The 28,000-nt window shown below is 41.8% G+C and overlaps 2 protein-coding genes and 2 pseudogenes across 3 annotated transcripts; 2 read left to right on the top strand and 2 right to left on the bottom strand.

The window, feature by feature from the left end:
- Positions 1 to 1,882: 1,882 nt before the first annotated feature.
- Positions 1,883 to 2,969, bottom strand: LOC128093413 (uncharacterized). 2 transcript variants are annotated; one of them, XM_052710040.1, is made up of 4 exons: positions 2,626 to 2,969; positions 2,462 to 2,551; positions 2,198 to 2,403; positions 1,883 to 2,139 (listed from the first exon to the last, which is right to left on the bottom strand). In XM_052710040.1, the coding sequence occupies exons 1-3, from the start codon at positions 2,719 to 2,721 to the stop codon at positions 2,257 to 2,259; spliced, it is 333 nt and encodes a 110-aa protein (XP_052566000.1). In that variant the 5' UTR covers positions 2,722 to 2,969; the 3' UTR covers positions 1,883 to 2,139; positions 2,198 to 2,256. The 2 variants fall into 2 exon arrangements, 1 of the variants encoding a protein (XP_052566000.1); XR_008212438.1 differs by having other exon boundaries at positions 1,884 to 2,139; positions 2,462 to 2,564.
- LOC120412953 (enhancer of polycomb homolog 2-like) lies at positions 2,970 to 4,120 on the bottom strand (annotated as a pseudogene).
- A 53-nt stretch (positions 4,121 to 4,173) lies between these two features.
- On the top strand, positions 4,174 to 8,493 carry LOC120412951 (poly(A) polymerase type 3-like; annotated as a pseudogene).
- A 739-nt stretch (positions 8,494 to 9,232) lies between these two features.
- Positions 9,233 to 12,598, top strand: LOC120413001 (protein translocase subunit SecA 2-like). The gene has a single exon (XM_039573651.1). It carries the CDS (start codon positions 9,677 to 9,679, stop codon positions 12,596 to 12,598), a length of 2,922 nt encoding a protein of 973 aa, XP_039429585.1. The 5' UTR covers positions 9,233 to 9,676.
- The last annotated feature ends 15,402 nt before the right edge of the window (positions 12,599 to 28,000 follow it).

Here is a 28,000-nt window from a genome sequence, read left to right as displayed (position 1 = left end):
CCAAATTCAACCAGGTTTTATTATTATTTTGAATAAAAATTGTGCCTCTGAGCGTAATCCCCATTTTGGCGCCCATCATGCAAAAAAAAAAAAAAAAAAGTGTTGTTAACAATACGGGGTGCACTTTCTTGGAAAACCTTTCCAATCATTTGAAGAATCTCGAATTTGAATTTTGGTAGTCACGTAGCCACGTTGTTTGCACGAGCCCTATCCGAGCTATCCGAAGAGATTTTTCACAAGCGGCACCCAATCACACAATCAAAAACCTGAATTATTTCGGATGGGGACCGTAAACATTTTTGATGGACTGAAAAATAAGATTACCTCGGCCTCGGCCAGGAGAGAGGCAAGCACCACGTTGATACCACCATTTAGCAATGCGCGGTGGAAGTAAAACCAAGCAAATTTTTTGTCCCTGCAAATCTTTTCTTGATCCAGGTGGAGCACCCATTCGGCCAGTTTCCCCACAAATGGAAGCAACCCATTTGCCGTGCTTCAAACCGCAGGCGATTCCCGACAGCGGCCCAATGTTTGGATCTGCCATGATGCAAAAATGATACAATCAAAGCAATAGCCCAAATAAATCATTAAGAATCCGCTATCGGTGTACAACTGACCTCCCTGCAACAACTCTGGAGCAACATTTGAAAGGGACGGTACGACATTGCTCTTACGGCCTTTCATTACACGCGTTAAAATAGGACGAAAGACCGTCACTGAAGATCAGAATTACACCAAAAAGTGTAGAATCCAACCATTTTCGCACAAGACCACGCTTGAACCATCGCGCCGTGTAAACAGCCCGGAACACATTGGCTGGATTCTGGGCAGAAACGCATCCAATGTGTAACTTTTGTTTTGGTGGTGGCCACCTGGTGGCAAAAATGGGAAGCTCATGAATAGCGGGAATATTGTGCTGCCACCTGTTGGAGAGTGGATCAATTATTAAGCTTTTCTTTTCCTTTAGTTTATTTAAATTAAAATACATTTTAAAACATTTTATTCAAACAACTAGTTAATTAACATTTATAATTCATACGCAGCACTTCAAATGCGCAAATTTCGATTTGTCACCGTGGTTTGATGCCGCTTCGTAACCGTCACAGATAGTGTCGGTAGTGGTACTGCACGAACGCGCTCCAGCACTCGTCAACCTGTCTCGTTCGCGCGGTCTCTCCTGACAACCGACCAACGCCTCCCTCCGTTCGTGTTCTTTGGCTCGGGACAATTCTCTCTCGCGAAGTCATCGATCACAATCTTTTAGAGACGATCGCTGCGGATCCGAAGAACGCTCCGTCCTTCTAACAACGGTGGCCTGAGCATCTCGATAGCGCACAACCGGTTCCGGCGATTTCTTCTTCAGCAATTCACGCCCTCAGGAAGATTCCCGCGATGACATCCGCGATCGTTGCGACCTTGACGAGCGACTCTTCCGCGACGGAATCTTCTCCTTAATCATCTTCTCCCGTTCCTTCTAGTGAACCCGCTCCCTAGCATCAACCACAACCGCCAGCTTGTCCTTCACCGTGACCATCTTCTTCTCGGTGCCTACTTTTCCCTCTTCGTCCAGCTCGGATAGATCCAGAAGCAGCGGTTTCGATGCGTCCGACTCGGACTCAAGCTCCAGCAGTTTGTCGCGGACTCGTCTTCGCGGCGGCCGCCGACGAAGAAGCGCAGCACGGTTTGAGTTCTAACTCGGATTGTGCAAGTTGCGGGACAAAAACTGATCACATCCCGCACCTTCCTCAGGTGGCTCGTCCCCCGGACTGATCACCTTCTTCACCCGGACCTTCTTCGTCACGATCCGCTTCGTTCCATCCAAAGACGCTATCTTTTAGGCTTCTTGATCAGTCTTTGTCCCGCAACTTGCACAATCCGAGCTAGAACTCGAACCGTGATGCGCTTCTTCGTCGGCGGCCGCCGGGAGGACAAGTCCGCGACAAACTGCTGGAGCTTGAGTCCGAGTCGGACGAATCGAAACCGCTGCTGCTGGATCTATCCGAGCTGGACGAAGAGCGACGGCGCAAATATGTCGCCTGGGAGAACGGAACCGTGTACTGGTTGAACATTTTGTCTCGTAGCGTTGAGTGCGTCCAGTCAGGGGACCGGAAAAGCGTTCTCGAAGATTCGTTTGGGATTCTGGAAAAAGAATAAGATTAGAAGAGTTGAATATGATTGTGATTATTCTTAAACTCACGTGTGTCCGGCCGTTCCACTACCACTAGAATAATCCTTCAAGGTGTGATACGACCCGTGCTAGTGCTCATAAACAAGCAGTTTTCGGTGGCCGTCCAACCCGTTAAAGTCACGCTGTTCGGTCAGCTCAAGCGAAAGGTGTCTACTGAGCTGGCAGGTAATCCGCAACAGGTCGTAGTACACCGGCCTCGATTGTCGTGGTCGGCACTGTTGGATGGAGAAAGTCAACACCTGGTTTGGTTGTGTGCAATTAAGTAATACTCACAGTATGTAATTTAAATGCAATGTTGCGCGTAACGTCCGGACAGTTGGCCACCGTTCTCTTCCTTTGATACCAAGGGCCAATTTCCAAAACCTTTCGTGATGGGCTAAAAATGAGACGATTTGAAATATTAAACCTTAATCTCGAAGCATGATTGAATAACTTACCGTATGATATTGACTAAACTTGCTCCGCAGTTTAGGCGTACGCGTACTCATCTTCCGGGATGGTTGCATCCTGCAGGTTGGCCAGTTCCTCCTCATCCGAGGACAGCGCTGGATCGCCGGCAGTGCCTAACAGAGTCGAAGGTTAAGATCTCCCGGAACACATCCAACATCTCACCACTGCCGTGGAGTCCAGCACCGGCGGCGATCGCACTTGGATCAATCGTGCCACGTCCTCCGATCAACGGCTGACCACCGGCACTGCCTCCCGCCGGATGATACTGGTAGTGATAGCGATCGCTGGCGCCGGCCAGCACCGATCCGTTCCGGCCCACGTAACAGCCAGTGCCGACGTCCCATCGTGTTACTTCTAGATTTTGTGCCTCCCCTTTTCCTTCCGACTACTGCTGTGACTGTCTCCGTCCCGTTTGTTCCGCGAACTGCCGCCACCTCGGTACTGCGACAAAGAACCGTTACCGCCGTATACAACCGCACCGGACCCAGTGGCCACCGGCCATCGCCTTGTGGTGCGACGAGTACTTGTTTGAGTAGACTGGCGCGAACGCGGGACTAAAAGGGAAAGAAGCGTTACAATCTGCGACGATCGTCGACCGGATTGGGGAACCAACCGTGACGCCTTTGTTGCGTTCCAGGCCAACTTGGCCAACATCTGGCCGGCAAAGTCCTGCGCCTGGTACCGCTTCTCATACACCTCGATGCTGAGGTGCAGCTGTTCGCGCTTGAGATTCTCGCGTCGCTTGATCATCTCCAGCAGCGTCACCGGTCGGCTCAGATCCCGCCTGGAAGAGTTGGAAGAGATTGAATTGAGATACCTGAATCAGCTCCCACGAACTTACCTTAGCTTGAGCATCTTCTCGTACGGTTCTTCTTGGTTTGCATCTTTTCGGTTCGCCGCCGGAATGCCTGATACGGATTGTTCGGTGTGGCTCTCCGTCTTCACCGACAGTACCAGTGGGTGTTGGCCACCACTTCAAACGGGCGTCCTCGGCAAACGAATCCAAATTCTTCATGTTGGTCGCGTAGGAAACTCGTTCTTTCCGGCGCGATGACTGCGGTTCCGGCAGAAAATTCCGGGCGGATCTCGTTGAAGTTGAAACTTCGTACCGCCACGATGATCCTGGCCGTGCCTCGAACCGCTTGCAGTTGTGGCTTGGCGTTGCAAGTCCGCAACCTATAACAAAATATTTTTTGGATTAATCATTCAAGAAAACATTGAAAAAATCAAGAAAAAATACCAATCTTTTGGCAGACTCAGAAAACCGCATGTTTTCCACGCTTCCACTAACGTCAAAGTCCAAGACTGGTGGCGACACCCAACGGCAACTTTGATAAAACTGGCAAAAGAAAAATTTACACATTGGATGGCTTTTTGAGCAGAAACCAGCGCAATGTGTAGAATCGACACATCGATTTCAAAACAACGCGGTTTAACCATCCAATGTGTACCATCGACACATTTTGGTCGTAATTTTTATCTTCAGTGATATATTTACGTTTACCAAAAAAAAAATGTAATCGCAGTTGAACCATAGAATAGAGATAGGTAGAATTGCCACTTGCCGATTCCTCCTTGTAAACGTCAAGCGACACTGCCGACAGCGCCACCACTGCTCGAAACGGGGAACTTCAGTCGAAATGCGCACTGTGCACTTTGATGGAACTGCCCTGTGCATTCTGGAGGGTGCGTTTTGTTTGACAGTGACAGATGGAAAAAGGCTTGTTGACGTTCAGTTGGCAATCAAAAATGTGAAATGGTGCCGGATGAAAAGACGAGACTAGTGAAGGCGGTAGAACGTTAAGATTGGGCGCAAATTGCGGTTTAAGTTGGAGTGCGGAGTCTTTGCTGGAACACCACGACCACTTTTCTTCACTCCGAACGGCAAAATAGTCCTCTTCCGATTCTTCACTTGGTTTGACAGCGACAGCGAAATGTCAACATGACAAAACAGATGTCTTGGAGAAGTGAAAACGGGTGTCAACTTATTTGGCATAATCTTGAAATTTAGAAAAAAAAAGATGCTGATGTGAAATAAAAATCATTAAATCTTATAATATCCTAGTTAAGGGATGCACTTATCTTGAATTTTCATAATTGTTTTGATTTGTTTTCCATGTTTTTTTAAATCATTTTACATTTTTAATGAATAATATATATGTGCCAACCAGTTCTCCACATTCTTGACAGTATTATGCGCAGGGTGTTGTAGTTCCCCGTTTCGCCGCTGGCATCAGTTAGGCAGCACAGTTTTGTCCCCCGGTCGGTAAATGAGTGGCAATTCTATCTTTCTCTATTCTATGGTTGAACTGAATAATTAATACACGGTCAGCTGGAGGTACTCAAAATCAAGTTCAAATCCAAAATGACACTGTCAACTTGGTGTTGCATTTGGTGCAACGATCGTTGGAGGAGGAATGTTTGTTTTGATTTTTTATTTTCCCTGTGCCGCAGCAGCAGCATCGGCTGACAGAAACAAAACTGATGGGAATGTCGTCGGCCATCAGTTTGGCGGAACCGAAGACGGAAGACCACACCAAGACGGTGGAGCTGCAGAAGGCGCTCGAGCCGTACAACGTGTTTGAGGACGAGTCCAAGCTGAACCACCGGATGGAGATTCTGTCCAAGCTGAACACGCTGGTCAAGCAGTGGGTGCGCAATGTGTCCATCTCGAAGAACATGCCGGAAGTGCTGGCCGAGAAGCTCGGCGGGAAGATCTACACTTTTGGGTCGTACCGGCTGAGCGTTAACCACAAGGGGACGAATATTGACGCGTTGTGCGTGGCGCCGCGCAACATCGAACGGCAGGACTGCTTTGGGTCGTTCTTCGAGCTGCTGAAGAAACAGCCCGAGGTGACAGAGTGCCGCGCCGTCGATGAGGCGCTTGTTTCGGTCGTCAAGATGAACTTTGACGGCATCAAGATTGATTTGCTGTTTGCGCGGTTGGCGCTGAAGGAGATTCCGGACAACTTTGACCTGCGCGAAGATATGCTGCTGAAGAATCTGGACCCCAAGTTGGTGCGCAGTCTGAACGGGTGCCGCGCCACCGACGAGATCCTGCGGCTGGTGCCCAACATTGACAACTTTCGGCTGGCGTTGCGTTCGATCAAGCTGTGGGCGAAGAGTAAGTTGAGCTTTGGTTTGTATCTTTTAGGGTTTTTGTTAATATTGGGGTTTTCTTCTTTTCACTGTTTTTTTTTCTGTTTTCAGAGCAACTGTTTGGGTTATATTGGAGGTGTGTCGTGGGCTATGCTGGTGGCCAGGACGTGTCAGCTCCCGAATGTCGTCGCGGCCACGCAGGTGCACAAGTTCTTTCTGCTGTTTTCGCGCTGGAAGTGGCCCCAGCCGGTGTTCCTGAAGCGGCCGGACACCGTGAATCTGGGCTTTCAAGTGTGGGATCCGCGGGTGAACGTGCAGGGCCGGTTCCACCTGATGCCGATCATCACGCCGGCATATCCGCAGCAAAACTCGACCTTCCACGTGTCTAGCTCGACGCGGAAGGTCATGCTGAACGAGTTCAACCGCGGCATGCAGATCACGGACGAAATCATGCTCGGCAAGGCCGGCTGGGACAAGCTGTTTGAGGCGCCGAGCTTCTTCTTTAAGTATCGCTACTTTATAGTACTGCTCGTGACGACGACCACCTCGAGTGGTGCGGACTGGTCGAGTCCAAGATCCGCTACCTAATCCAGAACCTGGAGCGAATCCTGCACATCAACCTGGCCCACGTCAACCCGAAGTGCTTCGAGCAGCAGGAGTAAAACCAAAAGGACGACGGCGGCGAGGGCGCAGACAACACTCTGCTCGCTCTGGTTCATGGGGTCAGAGTGGTCAGAGAACCTGAACGTGGACCTTACCGAAAGCATCCAGAACTTTACCGATGCCGTGCACAAACATGCGGTGCGTTGAGTGATTCTACAGCCAAAAAAACGCGTCTCTAACCGAGTTGTTTTCTTTCAGGTGCACATCAAGGTCCTCGAGACGACACGCGACGGCATGAAGATCGAGGCGCGGCACGTCCGGCGGAAGCAGCTCAACTAGTACCTGCTCAAGCGGGAGCGCAAAAACCAGCAACTCCTTCGCCGTCGCAAATGCGCAAACGACCTGCTCAGAAGAAACTAGAAACTAGAGCAAAATTCGACGGGTTTTGATTCGCGGTGTTTCGGTGAGTGATCGTATCACTATGGCAGCGTTGGGTTTTTTGGCCGCCGTGGAGCTAGCAATTTTGCTCCACAATGTTAACACATTATGGCCAGAACAAAACAGTGTTTCTAGACTGGTTGGACGAAATCACTGGTGTCGAGGCACCTGTGCCGATGTCGATTTCGACTCTCCGCTAGGTCAGCGACGAATGTCTCGAGTGTGACGAGCGGAAGTTATTAAATTCGTTTGGACCACTCTCTACCATCGCACGTCGATCTTCACAGTGTCAGGTCAGTTAGATTGACCAGCGGAATTAAGGTTCCGTTCTCTAGCATCAACGGAATCGGTGATGTGGAGGTGTAGTGTGATATTTTAAACAAATAGGGCGTTTTGTCCCAGCGGAATTAAGTTTCAGTTCCTCTGCGAAAGTTATTCATGGTTTCGCATAATCTACACCAACCATCAAAGGAAACACAATCTTCAAAAAAGTTAGGGTTTGCCTTCTTTTGAATGCAGAATCTCTTTTTGCATTAAATTTCTAAATCAATTTATCAATAATTTATATTCAACGCAAAAAAATATTTGCCTTGCGCGTTCTCTCTTTTCTCTTCTCTCGCTACGCTTCGTTACCTGCTCTCGCGCAGGCAAGCGCTTAGCGCAGGCAAAAACAGTCTGAAGTGAAACGTTTGTGCGGCTGGTCGTTGTTTACGTTTTGTGCGCAGGTATAATTTTCAAACAAATCATTTAATTTACCAGATACTTTGTTTATATTTTTCTTGTTGATCATTTCAGCGCCGTGGAGCACTTGATAAAAACGGAACAGCTGGTGCTGGAGAACTTGATCGGTGATCAAAAGAGATTTTGCCGGCAGCCGGCCGACAATATTTTTCCGCCGTGGATGCGACGAAGCGAACAAACGATTGGCATCAATCAATCTGAATAATCAGATAAGTACATATGATATTTGAATATTATATTCAACTTGATACTTTGTGTTTTTTTTTTCTTCTTACTTTTTCAGGTTTGGACGATTTTGGCAGTATGATCAACTAAACAGAATCAACATTCAACTAGAATTTAAGCCGCTAAAGTTCAAATACTATTGCTGTGAACCATCCGTCAAAAAGTGAACAATTCTGTAAAAAATAGGTAGGTAAAAAATGTAAGAAAAACTTTTAAAAACTATTTCAAAACTATTTCTAAAAAAGTGTAAATTTGTATGATAAACTTTAATTTACCATTTGAAAACTATTTCTGAAATAGTGAAACTGAGAAAAAATGTAGGATAAACCTTAAATAACCATATGAAAACTATTTCCAAAATAGTAGCGCTAGGTAAAAATAGCCAGAAAAACCCTTAAAAACTATTTACGAACCATTTCTAAAATAGTAGCAGCAAGGTTAAAAATTGTGCGAACAACCTTAAAATACCATTTAAAAACCTTTTCTGAAATAGTAAAAACCGGAAGAAAAACGTCGCTTTTACGCGAAAATTAACTTTATTTTTACCATTACACAAATGGTAATTTGACGAAACGTTGTTCGGGGATTTTTAAGGTTACCGTTGCTAACCACCCTCAATTCAGATGGTCGAACTTTATGATAAATGGTAGGGTACCATTTCCGATATGGTATTTTTAAGGTTTTCCTACCATTTTTTAAATAGTGGTTACGATCTCTGAAATGGTGAGAAAACCATTTAACACAAAGTTTTTTAATGGTTCTCGTTTATGCGGGATGTTTTAAATATGTTTCTCGTCAAGTAGAGGTTCTCCCTTTCCAAAAACCTATATAAGTTGGTATTTTGGGTCATTCTACGATGTGCTCTGGGCCTTTGACTTCCATGTAACTCTGTTTTTTTCCTTCATTCTAAACCACCATATTAAATATTTTTATATTAAAGTTGATTGAATTACGAATCCAACGGTATACATAAAGTTGACATTTCATGTAATTTTCACCAAGTTACAGCTTGTTGAAAATCCATGTAAAGCTAAAACGGAGCTTAGTAAGTTGACTGTTAATAAGAGCACAGGAAGTCACATGTTGTGAGAAAATTAATTGTAAACCAATGTATCATTGTTTGTAAAAGCTCTTGTTATCTCATTGAACTGAAATTTTTCGATTGTTTGCAAAAATAAATTCATTCAAAAAAACCGGTTTCGATTTACTTTTATTTCAAATTGAAAGGCCAAATTTTCCACATCTCTCAATTCCTACTCGAACTTTCAGGGATGTACTCTAATAAATTCACATAAATCGTCATTTGTGTGCTATCTTGCGGAAACGATCATTAGTACATACTTTTTGAGGAAATCGATTTTTCTCAAAACAATGAATGTTGAAATTCATTTTTTTAAGCAACCGATTCGTATTCTTTCACTGAACAAACGCTCCAAGTTTCAATTAATATGGCTTCATAAACTTTAAATAACGTTTACAACAGCCTTTAAATATAATAAACAAATTATGGGCTTCATTGTGTTACTCCAATTTGGGGTGGAATTGAGTTATATACGAACTTTTTAGAGCACAGTTCTGCAATAGGTTGGCAAAAGAGTATTGTAGTGGAACCGATCTATGTACCGTCAAGGCTAGACCAAAGGTTGGAGTTTCAAATTAAAATGCTGCTCAAATTGATGAATCACTTCGAGGTGACAAGGATTTCATCATGCGAGCGGTATCCCTACAAGTTTAAAGTTTTTGAAAGCATCGAAGCCAACCCCAAAAACAAGCAAATGGTTGAGCAAGCAAACAAAGCCTTCGGATGAGCTGCACGTGTGGATCTGCCTGCTGGATGACACCATTGCTCAGCTGTTCGCCAACAATCAGCAGATAAAAAAGTTGAGCTCAGATTTGTTTAGGCTTTTCTTCAATTTTGTTTTATCAGGACAAATGACGGTCGACTCGATGGAGTCTCTGCGCGTTCTCACGCTCAATACGATACGGTTCATAGCCCAGGCCGGACCGATCATCAAACCGAAGAAAGATCAAGGCAATGATATTCTTGAGAAGCAGATCGCCTATATGAATCGAGCATTGCTCGAAGGAAGAATGTCTTTCGAGAACTACCGTGATCTGATCGAGGTTTTCGCCGAATATTGGGTTCAACGCTGTGATGTTACAGATGGCGGTGTGGTTAAAAGACCAGAGCAGTGCATTGAGCAGAACGAGAATGAACTCAAGTCACAACTGTTGCAGTGCATGGCAAGTGCTTTGGATAAAAATGTGCAAGTGGTAGATCTGATCAAGTTTTGCCGAGTTTACGATGAGTTGCTCGTCGATCTGCGCAATCTTCCGCTGGAATGGTTCGTCAGGTTACCAACTGAGGACTACAACGATATTTTCATCAAGAAAAATGATCTCAGTATTGTCCAGAACAAATGGATGGGCAGTGAGCGGCAGTGCTACAGTGTAGAAAATGTGGGCCGATTTAAGACATTGTACCTTGCTTTGTTTGACGAACCGAAAATACCTCGTCATTTCTTGTTCGAGACAATCAAATCTCTGTTGGCATGCATCATCGACCTGGAAACTAAAGAACAGTGGATAGATGGCGTAGAGCTAACAGAATCCGATCAGTTGAACGCAACAGGACTGTTGATTGCTTCTATCCGAAGCTCTTTATTGTACCTCAAGGAACAACCAGATTACATCAACTTTGATGGTTTCTTTGAGGAAAGTACCAGACCGTTTATCATTGTTACAAATGAAAGTATTTCGTATGTAGATTTTGAAAAAAGAATCAACATCGTGAAGGAATCATTCTGGTACTTTCGCAAATCCAACGAGATAGATATCGCTGTAGCATTGTTACTCTACAAGGAAAGTAGCGAATTAAACTATAACGGGGAACGGCTTCGTTACTGCTACCGTAAATACAACGAAAAGTTCGATGAATTAATGGGTAAACATTCAAGCACCGATACCGTAGCTAAAATTGCTTCAATTGTAGCTGATGTTACGCGAGAAACGGACAGTACTAATTTAACTGCACAGTGGGATACTGACTTCAAATCTAACAAACTACCAGAAATACTGGCTGGGCTAAGTGCGGTTTGGGCGTTGCACGTTTCAAGGGATATGGCCAGTACGGGACAATATCTGAAGCCGCACTGCATCCAGATCCTGTGCGTATTCCGGCTACTTAGTGCGGACCGTGAGGACGAAGGTGTTCGGAAGCATCTGGCCCAGGTGTTGACCGGGCAGGGCAAATCACTGGTTCTGGCTTTGGTGGCATCGGTTTTGGCACTTTGTGGACATTCCGTGCAGATCATGTGTTACATTAAATACCTGGCAACGAGGGACGGAAAAGAGTTTGAAGATTTCTACGATTTGTTTGGAATTCATTCAAAGATTTCGTATCAGACGTTTGAGGAAGCGGCGAAGGAGAGACTCAATCAAATTGCAGGAAATGCCACTCAGTACGTTCATAGCTGCATTGGATTGCCGAATGTTAAATCATACTCGGGAGTAATTCTGCCAAACCCTGTGCTGTTAGTTGACGAAGTTGATGTTTTGTTCGACGAAAAACTGTATGGTGAAACATACAATATGGGAACGTTTCCACGAATTCCTGGAATAGACAAAATTCAGCTCTTTATTTGGAAAATGGTTCAAAAAAATTGTACAAGTATTCGTGAAAAGGTTGATATCTACTTGAAAGATGAAAGTGATCCACAAATAGCCATGTTCAATAATTTAATAAACAAATCGGGAACTTTTGCATTACTTATTCATTGCGGAGATCAGAGCATTGGAAAAACATTTACGAATTCATCACTATTCTCAATGCATATAGATAGAATGATATCAATAGCAAAACAAGTGCACGACATGGAACCGAATCATAGCGTTTTCAACGAGTTTCGCCTAAACAGCACTGGAAAAATTGCCGTCAGACAGAGTTTTGGAAACTACAGTGAAACGACCTATAAAAATTACTATAACGCGTTCATTTATTTTCGATTAAAAGGAACAAATTTCGAAGAAGGAAAGACAAATTACGGATACTTGAATGTTCGCTTGGGAAGTATATCTTACGCTAAAATACCGGAAGACTTTTCACTGATACTGGGCGTTTCCGGAACCTTGACATCGTTAAGCAGCTACGAAAAAAAGGTCGTCAATGATCACTACAACATAACGGAGATGACGGTAATGCCATCGTTCTTCGGCGGATCCAACCTCAAGTTCAACGAAACAGTGGACTTTAACTGTTTCAACACAGCGACCGAGTGGACTAATGCCATTTTCGGCCGAATCAACGTGACAGTCAACGCGAAGAGATCGGTTCTGGTCATCTTCAACAGCGACGTAGAGATCAACGGCTTCAAGCAGCAATTCGCGGCTCAGCTGGACCGGCTGAACGTGCTGACCGTTAATACCGATCCCGCCGACAAGGAACGCTTCATCAGCGATGCTGGGGTGAGTCGGACAATCACGCTGGCCACTCGGGAGATGGGTCGGGGTGTGGATTACAAGTCGAGTGTGGCGGTTGAGAGCAATGGAGGAGTGCACGTCATTCAGACCTTCTTTTCGGTGGGCGTCAAGGAGGAGACGCAGATTAAGGGACGTACGGCACGGAAGGACAATCGGGGCAGTTATGAGCTGATTGTTTGTGTCGACGATCTGGGGAAGGAGAATTTCGTGGACAGTCAAGAGAGTTATTTGACGGTGACGTATGATCAACTGAACAATAAGAGGAATGTACAGATGATGGCTTGGATGATGGTGAAAGATGAAAGCAGGGTTGAGAAGCTTAAAGTTGCCAATAAAAATCATCAGGCTACGGTTGATTTTTACAAAAATAAATGATTAATAATATGGTGTCGGTGTTTAAGTAAAATTCTGCGAAACCTGTAGGAATATAGTTCATGTAAACATTTTGCTCTCGATTTAACGGATTTATATTGCGTTTATAAATGTAATAAGGCGTCATCCATAAAGTACGTCACGCTCTAAGGGGGGAGGGGGGGTTGTCGCAAGTGTGACAAAGTGTGACAAGGGGGAGAGGGGGGGTACGTGAGACTGTGACGTCACGCTAGACTATTTATTTAATATTGATTTTTTTTTCTTAAATATAGCTTTAAAAATTTTATGTTTGATAACTTTTACTCATAAATCAAACACGATTCAAGGCTTTAAGAAACAGAGTTTTTGATAATAGATTTAATATGCTTCAAAAAACTGTGATGGTGATTTTTATCACTACAACATTGAACAAAATTTAAAAAATCCAAACGCAACCTGTGAAAATTAAAAACATTCTCGAATGAATTCCGAATTTCAAAATCATCCTTTTTATAAATCATGCCACACTGTAAAAAAATGTGTAAATTTCGAAGCTGTGATTTCTGAAGGTTGAATTTTACAGATTTATTGATGTAAATTTACCTCAATTTAGACTCAAAAAGTGTCATTACACCAGAAAAGTGGTAAAATTACTCATTTTCTGAGGTAAAATTACACATTTTTTCTGACATAAAAGATGTACCCCTTCCCAGATGTAATAAAAAAACGAAACTATTGGCACTACGCCCCCCGGGGCATGGCCTTCCTCTAACGTGGGATTTCTGCTCCAGCGCCTCTGACGAGACAGGAGAAACCGGGACCGACGTTTTACTTCACCATCCGATAGAAGCTCAGTGGATAAGGCGGGAATCGAACCCGCGTCTCATAGCATCATCGCCAGATGTAATATTACCATGATTTTTTTTACTGTGTAAAATTGTACAAAAAACAAGATAGTGCGGAGGGGGGGGGGGGTCCGACAAAACGTGACGTACTTTCTGAAGGGGGGTCAGAGCCAGCGTGACAATTTGTGACATAGGGGGGAGGGGGGGGGTTAATTTTGGCCGATTTTAGCGTGACATACTTTATGGATGACGCCTAAGGTGTTATTATCTTAAACTTGAAAAAAAAAGATACAATAAATATATGTATGACGACCTTTATTCCATGCGAATCAAAACCCCACACATCAACAACACCTCTCTAAATCTCATCATCAACACTCCATCGACTCAAACAACAACCCCAATACAAAGTGGTTAAAAGTTATCCGACGCTGACACAAGAAAATTTAGCGACTTCAACTCCGACTCAAGAGACTCCCCAAAAAGAGACAACTTCGCTGATTCCTACTCCCCAGCCTAGATTCTGATCAAAGCAATTCAAATAATTGCATTCTCTTGAACACCTCTTGTTCATGCAGACTGTGAAAACCAACATATCCGCGTCATACAAAGTAAGAGTCCAGAATATCCACGACGGGCAACCTGGAAAGGCCCCCCCATTACTGCGCGTAACTCCAGTAGCTTTACGGCACATGCAAAACAAACTCAAACCATCAAACAGTCAGTCTACCTTGGGAAGTTTCGAAAAATAGAACATAATCGATAAGCACGTGTGTGTTCACGTCTTTTTTATGATCATAAACCTACGAACAAGTTGTAGTTCCGGAGAAACTTAAGCCAACTCTTACTAGGATCGCCTAAGGGATCTCTTCTTGGTCTTCTTCCTTCTCCATGAGATCGTAAAACGTGTTCCTAGAGTTCCGATCACCTGTTCAGCTGGCGCTCTCATCTAGCAAACTGCAGCTCGGTCAAGTAATTAAAACCCTCTGACCGACTGGCTGACTCAACCGAACCTAGGCAGAGGACCTCGACGGAATTGGTAAGCACACTTGCATAATGTTGTACACAACAACAATTGGCCAGTGGATCTGCGACGACCACCTCGCGAAAGCGACGCTGCACTTCAACTCCATTAGCAAAAAAAACCCTTTTATTATCAACAATTATTTTATTTACCTTCCCGCCAGTAAAACATGGCTGCAGCTCGCGTGAGTCGCGGCATCGAGCGACTATCGACGCTTTTGGCGAGACCACGTGTGCACGGCCACAAGTGGCCAATTACCTAGGATGCGCGGGTTTTAAGTTGGCTCATAGCCAACAAACTTTTAGTTTTGTTCTTATCACATTTCAATTGGGCGTGACGGAGTGGCCGAAGGGACTTGTTCAGTTTTGTTTGGTTTGGAGGTTTTCTTGAATTGATCTTTGGTAACTTTAACTTTAAACGGTTAGTTTATTGGAAATTCATTTAATTTGAAATTGAAATGGTTATTATATTGGTGTCAACTTCGGATAATTGATGAAGTTAACTGGCTGGTATCGTCAGCAAAAATAGATTTCTGACAGTCTGGGGGCAAATAAGGCAAGTCAGAAGAAAAAATATTGTACGAAAGTGATTTACACTCCTTATTTTTAAGAGCAGAGCCTCGTTGAACAAATGTACGACTAGCGCTGAATATCATCATTTTGCAACTTATTTTATAAACTGCTATTGTGGTGGATCTTTTCTCTTGAATAAGTACCGTAACCTGGGGTCAATCGGGACACATGGGCCGAATTGGGACAGCAGTTTCAACCATGGAGCACAATATTTTGATTTTTCTGATTGGTTTCGGTTAGAACAGATTCAGGCCAACAAAATGTGTACATCCATTTCCAAATTTAAAAGCTTTAAGTGCTCTAAAAACTGCTGTCCCTATTCAGACTGTAGTCCCGATTCACCCTAGATTACGGTACCTAAAATCTACCTGGGTAATTCTCTACCAACTCACACGAAATCGGGAAAAGTTTCCCCGACCCCTCTTCGATTTGCGTGAAACTTTGTCCTAAGAGGTAACTTTTGTCCCTGATCACGAAACCGTGGTCCGTTTTTTGATATCTCATGACCGCAAACTTTTTTTTGTAAAATCGCGATAACTCGTGATAGTTACACGCAAACTCCTTATGTTTACATATCATTTTTTTGTAATTGTCTGCTCTACAACTTTGTTTAACATTATTACACTCTAAAAAATAACCTTGCAAAGTTAGAAAAAACACGAAATTTTAAAATGAAATTTTTTGTTCTAAATGAAAAAATACCCTTCTGGGTCAATGTAAATTCAATAAGTACATTAAATTTCCCATAAAATGACATGTTCCAAAAAATTTTACAGTTGAGTAACGGAAAATGGCAGAGTTTTTAAAACTTTTCTAGTGTTTTTTTTTTCGATGAAAAATACGTTTATTCGGAATTCTGAGTACGCCATCAAATCGGGCGTCTAATTTTGCATAAAAGTCCTTTTGACACCAAATTTCTATCTCATCACCGTTTCAGGCTGCAAATTATTGAAAAACACCTCTTTTTTCGCATGTTCAAAAATGGAAGGGGTCGTACCACCCCTCCGTCACGAGATATCAAAAAACGGACCTCGGATCCGTGATCAGGGACAAAAGTTACCCCTTAGGACAAAGTTTCACGCAAATCGAAGAGGGGTCGGGGCAACTGCTGTGTGAGTTGGCGGAGAATTACCCATATGAAACTGTGTCATTATGTGCTAAATAAACGATTTTACAAAAAGAAAAAAAAAACAGCTGAAAGTGTCAATCAAATCGGAGCACCTCGATACGACCTCTTAAACAAACCGATCAAAATCCACAAAAACTGCATCCTAAAAACCAAAATCAAATCAAATGAAATTATTCGCTCTACAGCATTGCCTTGGCGTTCTCGATTGCGAGATTCCTACTCGAAACTAGGTGTCCGAAGGCTTGATTGTTGAGGCAATCGCACCTCGGGAATCGAACTGACGACCTTTAGATTGTGAGTCAACTGCCTACCAGCGACTCCACCGAGACAGGACCCAGGGAGACGACTCCTACACCTGGACTGAGCTAACGACCTAACCTTTTTAGGTTAGTCCGGGGCCAACATTTACTTCCCGTCTGACGGAAGGCGTGATCAGATAAATCTCGTCTCGAAAAATGCCACCGGGACCGTCTGGAACCGAACCCAGGCCAACTGGGTGAGAGGCAACCACGCCACGGGTCCCGGCAAATAAAATTACTAAAAAACATTTTTTTCAAAAACATAAACCAATAAAACGAACAAAACATTCAATTATTTTTACTGAAAATGTAAAAAAAACCGAAATTTTAAAATAGTTCAGTTCTTCGATGTATTTACTAGTCTTTTAAATTAAAACACAGTAATTTTATTTATTAGAGAAATTATTTTCCTCACAAAATCAAAAACTTTGAGCACCTCTGAATCTGTTCAATTTAACGAATATTTGCACAAAAATGAATCAGCATACCGTCACTGTCGTGCTATCTTGTCGCACGTGCATTTAGAGCCAAATTAAATTCAGAACGCCATTTTTTGCGGCTCGCAATGCCTCACCTTTTGACTTCTCAGATCCCCAAAATTCGATTTCTATCCTGAGATATTCAATAAAAACCGAAAAAACTCCGTGCATTGTTGTCACTTTTCATATGAAAGAACTTTCAATCTTGTCGTGTTTTCTTGTCACAACCTGAAGATTGATGTAAGTGTGAAACCTTAACTCTATCTATCTAAAGCTCGTTTTTGGTTTGTACCGTGACCTATGAAAGAAATTGCGGAATTATTTGGAAACGAAAAATTTTGGAGAAAGTTTCATGATGAGCTATCACAAGGTTTTTTTTCTCATATCATCAAACAGTATTAACTTTTGAACCATATTTTCAATCAATTTAATTAGTGTTTTTATTAGAATTTAGCAGTTCGGTTCAAGGATGTCACATTTGCTATGCAGAGATTTGAAGAACCTTTCAACTGAGATCTATTCATAGGCCTTTGCAGGGAGGGTACATATTTCAAAGTTTAGATTTTGCTAACTAAGTGCTCTTTTAGGGAAAATAAATTTTGAGAAAAAACCCTAGATCTATGCAAATTTTTAATCTTTACGAAAATTTGGGTAAATGTTGAGCTCTGCTTTGGATTTTTTTCAAGGTTTGAAAATGTAAAAAAAAATTCATCCAAGAAAGACTTAACGATTGCATTAAGAACCCCCAAAACCTCAAAAAATCAAATAGTCAAAAATCTATCATCAACTTGTTTAGGTTCCGCACATCAGCTTTTAAATGCAACCGAAAGATCACTAATCGGAATTATGGGATCGGAGAAATTGGCGACACACAAGCCCAACTGCAAGCTTTTATGGACAATATTGGTACAGGATTTTTTTCAAGAGACATAATACTATAACTTGAAGCACCATACGATCACATTAGTATGACCTTAGTATGTTTGTTACGTGCATATCTAAACAATACTCGAAAAAAGTACGATTTTCATTCAAACTACACGCGCGAGTTGTCAACCTTTTTGGGATTTTTTTGTTCTAAAACATTGTTTCTGACATCTTTATCTACCATTCTAGGGGTGAGGACCAAGGTTTTGACCAGGGTAGTCCCAGACAAAGCTCAAATATTTAAGTAAAGTTTTTCGTTAAAATAACCAATTGGTTTATAGATAGCGCTATCGATTGTAGGTACCTGCGCGTGCAGCACACTATTTACCGATAAGAATAGATTTGATAAGTTTAAACTTGCAGAGCTGCAATCTAGTCGCGAATACTGAGGTATATAGTAAGAGTGACTAGCTAGCAATTGCAGTCTTGAACTTGACTTCACCAAATCAAGTTTATTAGTTTTTGGTTGAACAAAGCTAGCGCAAAAGAGTATCGCCATGGAACAATGTGAAAGTGACTCTGACAATTCGTCAGCCACAAACATCGAAGAAGATGTTTCAAAAATTGATCAAAATGTGGAAAAAATACCTCCTGGAACGCACACAAATATTTTCACCGATGAGCTCCCTACCAACAATTTGAACTGTGGCTTGAATCAATCTGTTATGGATGGAAATATGGTGCCATGTACCAGTAAAATCCATGAAAAGAACGATTTTGCGAAAGTAGACGATGAGAAGGTCGAAGAAACTAAATGTATTTTAGTGGAAGTTTCAACAAAACCGGACGAAAACATTTTCAAAAAGAATGACTCATGCGCCACTGAGAGTGTTTTGCCCAACAATTGTCTCAAGCAAATAGACGTCCTTCTTAGTCGTGAGCGGACACAGTTTATACAGCGTCGTCAAATGGTCAACTCTTTAATCGGAAAATTACCATATTCAGGAAGATTTCTGGATGGAGGAGTCATTTGGAGGTTGTATGGAGAGAATGGTCTGTTAACATCCACCAATAAATATGTTGCTCAAGTTACCATCGAACCATTGGAAGATCTAGATTGTGCATGTCAGTTCAATACCGCGAAGTCTGTTATATTAGCGAAACTGAAAGTGACCAAAGTACTTCTTGATGAACAATTGCAAAAAATGCAAAACGTGGAAAGTAGTTTAGTGGAAGTTTCAACAAAACTGGCCGGAAACAATTTCAAAAAGGATTACCCATGTGACACCGAGAGTGTTATGTTTTTTAAATCATCAACTAAACTGCCCGAAAATTGTCTCAAGCAAATAGACGTCCTTTTTAGTCGTGAGCGGACACAGTTTATACAGCGTCGTCAAATGGTCAACTCTTTGATAGGAAATTTACCTTATTCTGGAAGATTTCTGGAAGAAGGAGTCATTTGGAGGTTGTATGGAGAGAATGGTCTGTTAACATCCACCAATAAATATGTTGCTCAAGTTACCATTGAACCATTGGAAGATCTAGATTGTGCATGTACCTTCAACTCCGCGAAGGACATTCTACTGGCGAATCTGAAAGTGACCAAGGTACTTCTTGATGAACATTTACAAGAAATGCAAAACGCAAAAATAAAGTACGATGAGTACTCCAAGGCTACGTTCTCAAATACAATTGAAAACATACAAAATGCGGAAGATCTGTTCCAACTTGCCAACATTCTGGTTGGTGATAAGCAAGATGATCAGAAAGTTACGGCAAAAATTAAGAAGAACAGATTCATATCTGAAAAGTCAAAGAAAGTCATACTGGAAGCTATTGAAATGGAACACGAACACGCAACTAGGAGCAGTTTTTTGAGTAAGATCAAGTCTTGGTTTAGTGCATCATCAAAATCCAAAAGCTGCTTTGACGTGGTTAATGCAAACGTACTGTCCGGTATTCAAAATCATAAATCGCAGTTGTTGGAACTGTCTCCAGGTGTTTTAAAAAACCGTTTGGAAAAGATGAACGACAAAAACATGCTTTTCGTCACAAGGCAAGATTTGAAACTATTTTCGGATCTTCTGAATACCATTGATAACACAATTTTAAAACCAATGTTAGTGGCTATGATGGACAGGTACTGCATTTCGGTAGCCACGATTAACACAAATCAACTGAGTTCAGTGTTACCAATCACTAAAAATATCATCTACTACCTGAGTAAAAGCCTGTTGGATGTCATCGAGGAAATCGAGCCAACGAAATCAATTGAGAATATTTTAAAATATAATCGTATAGAAGGTTGGAAACAGGTTGAAGAAATAAGTTGGACGTCAACACCATCGACCATGGAAAAAAGCATCGAACATCAGTTTAAACTGTTACTAAAACTGATCAACCATTTCGAGGTAGGAAGAAGTACATCGCATTACCGATTTCCATACACGTTCAAAGTGTTTGTGGACGTTGAATCGAATGCAAATCAAAAAGACATCGCCATGTTGCCAGACGAACTGCACGTGTGGATCTGTCTGCTGGACGACACCATCGCGCAGCTCTTCTCCAACGACCAACACGTTGTGGAAATGTGCTCTGCTTTGCTGAAACCATACATGAACTACTCACTGTCCGGTCAAATTACGTCTGATTTGTTGGAGTCTCTTCGCGTGACAACTCATAACACGATCCGATTTGTGGCCCAAGCTGGCCCATTTGCAAACCCGCAGAATGAGCAGGACAATGAACTTCTACTGAAGCAGACCGGCTTCATGAACCGAACATCACTTGAGGGACGAATGTCATTTGAGGATTATCGAGATTTGATCGAGGTGTTCGCCCAATACTGGAGACAACGCAGTGAAGCCAGTGAAGGCTTTTTGACGAAACTTTCTGGCGAAAGCTTGAAGCAGCACGTGGAGGAAATCCAATCGCTACTGTTGAAGTGCATGGTTGGGGCTTTAGATAAACGTGTAGAACTGACGGAACTAGTCAATTTTTGCCGAGTATATGATGAATTGTTGAGCTATCTACACAACCTTCCTGTGGAGTGGTTTGTCAGGATGCCATCGGAAGAGAACACCGAGATTTTCATCGAAAAAGGAATACTTCAGTTGGTTGAGAACAAGTGGATGGATAGTGACAAGCAATGCTACTGCGTAAAAGATGTCGAACAATTTGAAAAACTATTCCATGTGTTATTTGACAAACAAGAGTTACCCCGTAACTTCCTAGTTGAAACGATCAAAACGCTCTTGAAGTGCATCGTAGATCTGGAGACGAAAGAGCGTTGGAGCAATGACAAAGCTTTAACAGAGCCGGAGCAGTTGAATGCCACCGGACTATGCATTACCACGGTCAGAAGTTCCCTGTTGTATCTCAAGGAACAACCAGATTACATCAGTTTCGATCAATTCCTGGAGGAAAGCACAAAACCTTTCACAAATGTTTCAAACGAAAGCAATTCATTTGAAGATTTCGAAAAGAGAGTTCTTCTAATTAAAGAGTCGTTCTGGTGTATTCGAAACATGAATGCGATAGACATCGATGCCGCTTTGAAACTCTACAAAAACCTTAACAAAGCGGACTACAAAGAAGATAGATTGCGTTCGGCTTATGAAATCTACATCAAACAATTCGCACAGTTTATGACCATCGACTCCAACCTATCCACATCATCCCGGATTGAAAATATTGTCAAGGATACCTCACAAATGGTTGAAGATTCCATAACATCAAATTGGACGGTAAAATTCAAGCAGGAAAAACTACCAAAAATACTTGCCGGCTTGGCTGCAGTTTGGGCGCTGCACGTTTCAAAGGATGTGGCCATTACGGGACAATATCTGAAGCCGCACTGCATCCAGATTCTTTGCGTATTCCGGTTGCTTAGTGTGGACCAGGAGGATCCAGGTGTTCGGAAGCATCTGGCTCAAGTGTTGACCGGACAGGGCAAATCGCTGGTTCTGGCGATGGTGGCAGCCGTTTTGGCACTTTGTGGACATTCCGTGCAGGTCATGTGCTACAGCGAATATCTGACAACGAGAGATGGGAAAGACTTTGAGGATTTTTACGGCTACTTTGGCATTGGATCAAAGATAACGTATCAGACTTTTGAGGAAGCGGCAAGTGAGCAAATTGATCGTATAGCAGGGAATGCAGAAAAATATATTCGTAGCTGCATTGGTTTGCCTACTAGAACTCAATTTTCTGCAGTGAGTCGATCGAAACCAATATTGTTGATTGATGAGGTGGACGTATTTTTCGATGAAAATTTGTATGGTGAAACATACAACCTCGGGACGTTTCCGCGTATTCCGGGATTAGATAAAATTCAGCTAAAGATTTGGGAGCTTGTTCAAAAGTACAGTTTAAATATTCGTCAAACAATTGATGTTTTTCTCAAAACAACAAATGATATAGAAATAATTGAGTTCAGAAGAATAATGCAAAAATCTGGACAGTACTCGATACTTATGACCAACGATCAAAACCAAAATGAAGTACAAAACTATACAAATTTAACGCTTTTTTCATCACTTATTGATGCTATGATAAATACAGCTAATGATGTTAACGCAATGGCCAAAAACGACAGGTTTTCCTGCAGATTTCGACTCAACAATTCTGGAAACATTACCACGAAAACAAGTTTTGGAAACTTTGATGAATACAACTACATCGGTTATTATAACATATTTATGTATTTTCGATTAAAACAAACAAACCTCGAACAAGGCATATCAAACTATGGATATTTCACGTTAGATTTAGGTAATATATCCTACGCCAAAATACCAGAAGAGTTTCCTCTGATTCTGGGCGTAACAGGAACCCTAACAACAATAAGCACCTACGAAAAAAAGGTCGTCAAAGATCACTACCATATCAATGAGATGTCCGTGATGCCATCGTTCTTCGGCGGATCAAACCTCAAGTTCAACGAAACGCAAGATTTCAGATGTTTGAACACCGTCAATGAATGGATGAACGCCATCTTTGGCCGAATCAACACGATTATTAACGCAAAGAGATCGGTTTTGGTCGTGTTCGACACTGACCTCACGATCAAGGCCTTTAAGCGGCAATTCGCTGCTCAGCTGGATCGGTTAAACGTGCTTACCATTGATACCAATCTCGCCGACAAGGAACGCTTCATCAACGATGCCGGGGTGAGTCGGACGATCACGCTGTCAACTCGCGAAATGGGTAGAGGAGTCGATTACAAGTCCAGTGTGGCCGTCGAGAAGAACGGAGGAATGCACGTCATTCAGAGCTTTTTTTCGGTGGACGTTAAAGAGGAGACGCAGATTAAGGGACGAACTGCCAGGAAGGATAATCGAGGAAGTTACGAGTTGATTGTTTGTTTCGAAGATTTGAAGAGACAAAAACTTGTAGAAAATTACGAACGCTATGTGTTAGTTTCATATAACCGATTGGTTGAAAGCAGAAGCCGAAAATTGGTGATTAAAGATGCAGCGCGAGATAAGAAACTAAGAGAAGCAAATGCAAGGCACGATATTACTGTTGAATTTTACAAAGATAAATGAGTTCAAGTAAGCTGCTATGTCCAACTTTTTCAGGTAATACTCTCGCAGATAAGTGGTTCTCCATATGGGTCATGCCACCTCCTATCATTATGAAAGTTAATCTAATTTTATCTATTTGCAGGATAAGAACTTGAGACTTGAGACAAAATGCTGAACCATAGAGAACGCCTCTCCTGTAGGCTTCAATGAGCAATCCAATCCTATATCGACTGATGAAGGCAAGAATATCTTTGAGGAACAAAATTACGGGGATGGGAAACTCTCGAGTAACAAATCAGAACACTTGAAGAACGAGTTTGAAAATTGTAATGGAAATTAGTTTCATGTTTGAACTGGCCTATTTTATCTATTTTTTTCCTTATGTATTTCATGTACCATAATATAAACAGATTTCAATATATAGAATGAAATAAACAGTAATTGAATTTTTTCTTAGCGAAATCTTATCAAATAATTAATATTTTCGCATTTCAGTATATTTCAAAGATGCTTTCCATCTTTATCCATACTTTAAGCATTTTTTTATTATTTAAGTAGTTTCAAGTGGAGCACATATGTACATACATTATTTGCGTAAAGCTTAATTTGTTGTTTAAATTGAATCGACTCCGATCAATCCACCACTTTGGGCCATCCCCATACAAACAGGCGGCCAAGTTTTTTTTTTGCTTTTGAAACGAAATATTTTATCATGCATTGACCACAGGAATTCATCAGGGCGTCATCCATAAAGTATGTCTAGGAGGAAGGGTGGTCTGAGCAAGTGTGACATTGCGTGTTATAAGTATAGGAAAAGCGTGACAAAGGGGGGGAGGGGGGGGGGTAAATTTTGGCAGATTTTAGCGTGACGTACTTTATGGATGAAGCCCAGGTTAGTCAATATTTCGCTGAATACTTTTTTCGGTGTCAAATTGATAAACTTGAGTACATAATACGAATACCTTATTTTGACAAATTTACTAAATTTTAAATAAACGCAGCAGAATATTCTAATAAATCCATTACCGCACTTCTTGAAAATAGGTACCGATTTTTGAAGCGACTAAGCCCGCGATGTAGGTAGCAAAACAAGTAAAATAAACGGACGCATATGAAAATTGCAACAAGTTTTGATAAAACGTTCATATTCAAAATGGCATATCTCCGAAAACACACAAAATCTCAGGCTGAAAATTTCAGCAATGTAAGATTATGATCTATGTAATCTTTTATGTGATCTTAGTTTTATGTTTAGCATCGGTTAGCAAAAAAAGTACTCGGTTTACTAACACAAAAAAACAAGCTAAAAAAAATGCGCCAGTTTTTTACTGTAAACTTCTTTTTCTAGTTTGGAAACAACACTTTATCTATTTATTGATTCAAAGCTTATCTCATTATCTTTCCAACAATATATAAAAGTCCTAATAAAATATGTCAAATAGCTGAGCTAAGTTAAAATTTAACAATGAGCTTTTTTCACGAAAAACGCTAACTTTTTATTAAATTTTTGACTTTCAGCATGCGTATCTTCGTAATGAGCAAACATAGAGCTTTGTAAATTTGGATGTTACTTAGTTAAAATGTTTACTTTCGAGAAAAAAAATCCAAAAAATATTTAAATTTTTAAACTTGGCCACCCAATGTACCATAGAGCAATTTTTGTCATGAACTAAAATGGCTCTAATGAAAGCGAGATTTTGTCTTATAAGAGCACCAATGTTCTTACTAAACACGTGGAACAAGCGGAGGTCATTCGTTTTTAACGTGTTTGCTCTCGCGCTCACGTTTGCTCCGATTTGTCAGGTCGCGTTTGCCCCACGCTCGTGCTCGCGCTCATTTTTCGCTCACAGAGCGAACACTTTGGAAGTATCGCTAATCGTTTTACGTGTTTGAGAAAGTTTTTGTTTTTCAATCCTAGTTAGATTTTTTGCTTAAGGCGCACACAGTAAAAAATAATGAAAATTTGGAAGCTGTAATTTTGGAAGGTTGAATATTACCTCTTTTATGGTGTAATTTTACCTCCATTTAGACTGAAAAAGTGACATTACACCAGAATAGTGCACTCAAAAAAATGAGTTCGCGTAAACGTGAACAGCCTTCATGCCAACGGGAACCAGGAAGAAAACTGTTCAACTTTTATAGTGCATTGCACCATGAAAGTGAACAGTTTTCTTCCTGGTTCCCGTTGGCATGAAGGCTGTTCACGTTTACGCGAACTCATTTTTTTTTGAGTGTGGTAAAATTACACATTTCCAGAGGTAAAATTACACTTTTTTTCTGACATAAAAGATGTACCCCTTCCCAGATGTAATATTACCATGATTTTTTTTCTGTGCAGCAGGTCAGTGGAAACACTTTAGGGACATTGTTTTTTATATATGGGTAATTCTCCGCCAACTCACACAGCCGATCCCTCTTCGATTTACGTGAAGCTTTGTACTAAGGGGTAACTTTTGTTCTTGATCACGAATCCGAGGTTCGTTTCTTGATATCTCGTGCCAGAGGGGCGGTACGACCCCTTTCATTTTTGAGCACGCGTAAAAAGAGGTGTTTTTCAATAATTTGCAGCCTGAAACGGTGATGAGATAGAAATTTATGTAAAATTAAACGCCCGATTTGATGACGTACTCAGAATTCCGAATAAACGTATTTTTTATCATAAAAAACACTGAAAATATTTTAAAACCTCTGCCGTTTTCCGTTACTCGACTGTTAAAAATTTTGGAACATTTTAAGGGAAATTTAATGTTCTTTTCGAATCTACATTGACCCAGAAGGGCCATTTTTTCATTTAGAACAATTTTTTTCATTTTAAAATTTCGTGTTTTTTCTAACTTTGCAGGGTTATATTTTAGAGTGTAACAATATTCTCCAAAGTTGTAGAGCAGACAATTACAAAAAAATTGATATATAAACATCACGAGTTATCCCGATACTACGATTTTTTTTTTGTAAAAGTTGGTCGTCGTTGATCATGGCCGTTCATCGTCGAACCGCGACAGACACGGACGACGAAACAAAGAGAAACGCAAAAAGTAACTTTTTCAAAACTTTTTTTCGTAAAGCCGCGATAACTCGTGATATTTATAAGCAAACCTCTTATGTTTACATATCAATTTTTTTTGAAATTGTCTGCTCTACAGCTTTGTAGAACATTATTACACTCTAAAAAATAAGCCTGCAAAGTTAGAAAAAAAAACAGAAATTTTGATATGAAAATTTTGTTCTAAATGAAAAAAAAATTACATTTCTGGGTCAATGTAGATTCAAAAAGTACAATAAATTTCCTTTAAAATGTCATGTTTTTAAAAAAATTACAGTTGAGTAACGGAAAATGGCAGAGTTTTTTAAACTACATTAGTTCTTTTTTCGATGAAAAAACGTTTTTTCGGAATTCTGAGTAAGCCATCAAATCGGGCGTCTAATTTTACATAAAAGTCCCTTTGACACCATATTTCTATCTCATCACCGTTTCAGGCTGCAAATTATTGAAAAACACCTCTTTTTTCGCATGTCTCAAATGAAAGCGTCTCAAATGACGAATGAAATACATTACAAACCCGTAAAGCACTTCAAAATCTTCATTCATCCCGAAAATGTGCTACCGCTCATTAGATCGAAACAACCGTTCTGCGCGGTTACGCCGTACCCGCGTGCAGGGTACCAATCAGCAATCGAACCCCAAATCGATTTCCACTAGGCACAAAAACAACGGCGCGTGATGCCACAGATTATGAGCGGGGGGTGGTGGCGGAGAAAGACCTCAACACTGCTAGTCCGAGCCAAACCCGCTCATTTCCAAGCCCAATTACGCGGTTTGAGAAGGAAAAATCAACTCTCAAAACACACGTGCTAGATGAAGGGAACGCCGAACACCGTGCCTCACCTGTTGACCCCTCGATTGAACCTCGATGGCTTGGGGGAACACAGTTAGAGAGAGTGTCAAATTGGGTAGGGTCAAACCAGCGGGGTTTGACTGTGGTGGAGAAAGAGCTCCACCCCCACAGCAGCCAACCCAATATGGAGTTCAAAGGTGGTAAACTTAATTTCTGTATTTAGTCTACGAAGTCTACGCGAAAAGAAGTTTCGACCGCCTCGAAAACCTGCTAATTACGGGCGTCTTCTTCGATCGCCGCACCGCCTAAACCTTGGCTTCCGGTGTTACCTGATGGGCGACTAAACCAACCATCGACTGGGTAGGTTTGGACCAGGACCAGGAAGAAGTGGGCTCGGCTGATGACGCGTTTGTACTGTGGCCGTTGCACTGTTATTGTCGGGTACCGCCTTGGAACACGTGCCCGCGAGCAGGTCTAGCGTATGTACGTGGTAATTTTGGGGGAATAGAGGATGGAGAGGTTAGTTGTGGGGGGGGGGGATGGAAGGGGTAGGGGGGTGGATGGTAGGTTGGATTGATGGTGGGGGGGAGGGAGGGGTGGTGGGGAGTGGGAGGGGGAGGGTTTTGGTGTTGGGGGGGTGTGGGATTTTGAATGGTATGGGTTTGGTTTGGGGTTTGGAGGTTGGGAAGTTGATTAATGTAAAATTAAAAGTGTGGGAATTGAATTGAGGAGTTAAATATGTAGAATATAAGGAGGGGGGAAGAAGGTTTAAGAATAGTTTTAAAGTGATTGGGGAGGAGTTATAGTGTGGGGGTTTTGAGTTGGTAGGGGTGTGGGGTTGTGTTAG

This window comes from Culex pipiens, chromosome 3, assembly GCF_016801865.2.
Source record: "Culex pipiens pallens isolate TS chromosome 3, TS_CPP_V2, whole genome shotgun sequence".
In the NCBI taxonomy this organism is placed as follows: Eukaryota; Metazoa; Arthropoda; class Insecta; order Diptera; family Culicidae; genus Culex; species Culex pipiens.
This window is presented reverse-complemented; position numbering and strand designations above follow the sequence as displayed.

Excerpts from the sequence above, each read along its gene's own strand:
- LOC128093413 (XM_052710040.1), bottom strand. The coding sequence starts at position 2,721 with ATGAGGAGGAACTGGCCAACCTGCAGGATGCAACCATCCCGGAAGATG. Across the intron at positions 2,552-2,625 it reads AGTTTAGTCAATATCATACG|GTTTTGGAAATTGGCCCTTG; the intron begins GTAAGTTATTCA and ends CCATCACGAAAG. Across the intron at positions 2,404-2,461 it reads TTGCATTTAAATTACATACT|TGCCGACCACGACAATCGAG; the intron begins GTGAGTATTACT and ends TCCATCCAACAG.
- LOC120413001 (XM_039573651.1), top strand. The coding sequence starts at position 9,677 with ATGACGGTCGACTCGATGGAGTCTCTGCGCGTTCTCACGCTCAATACG.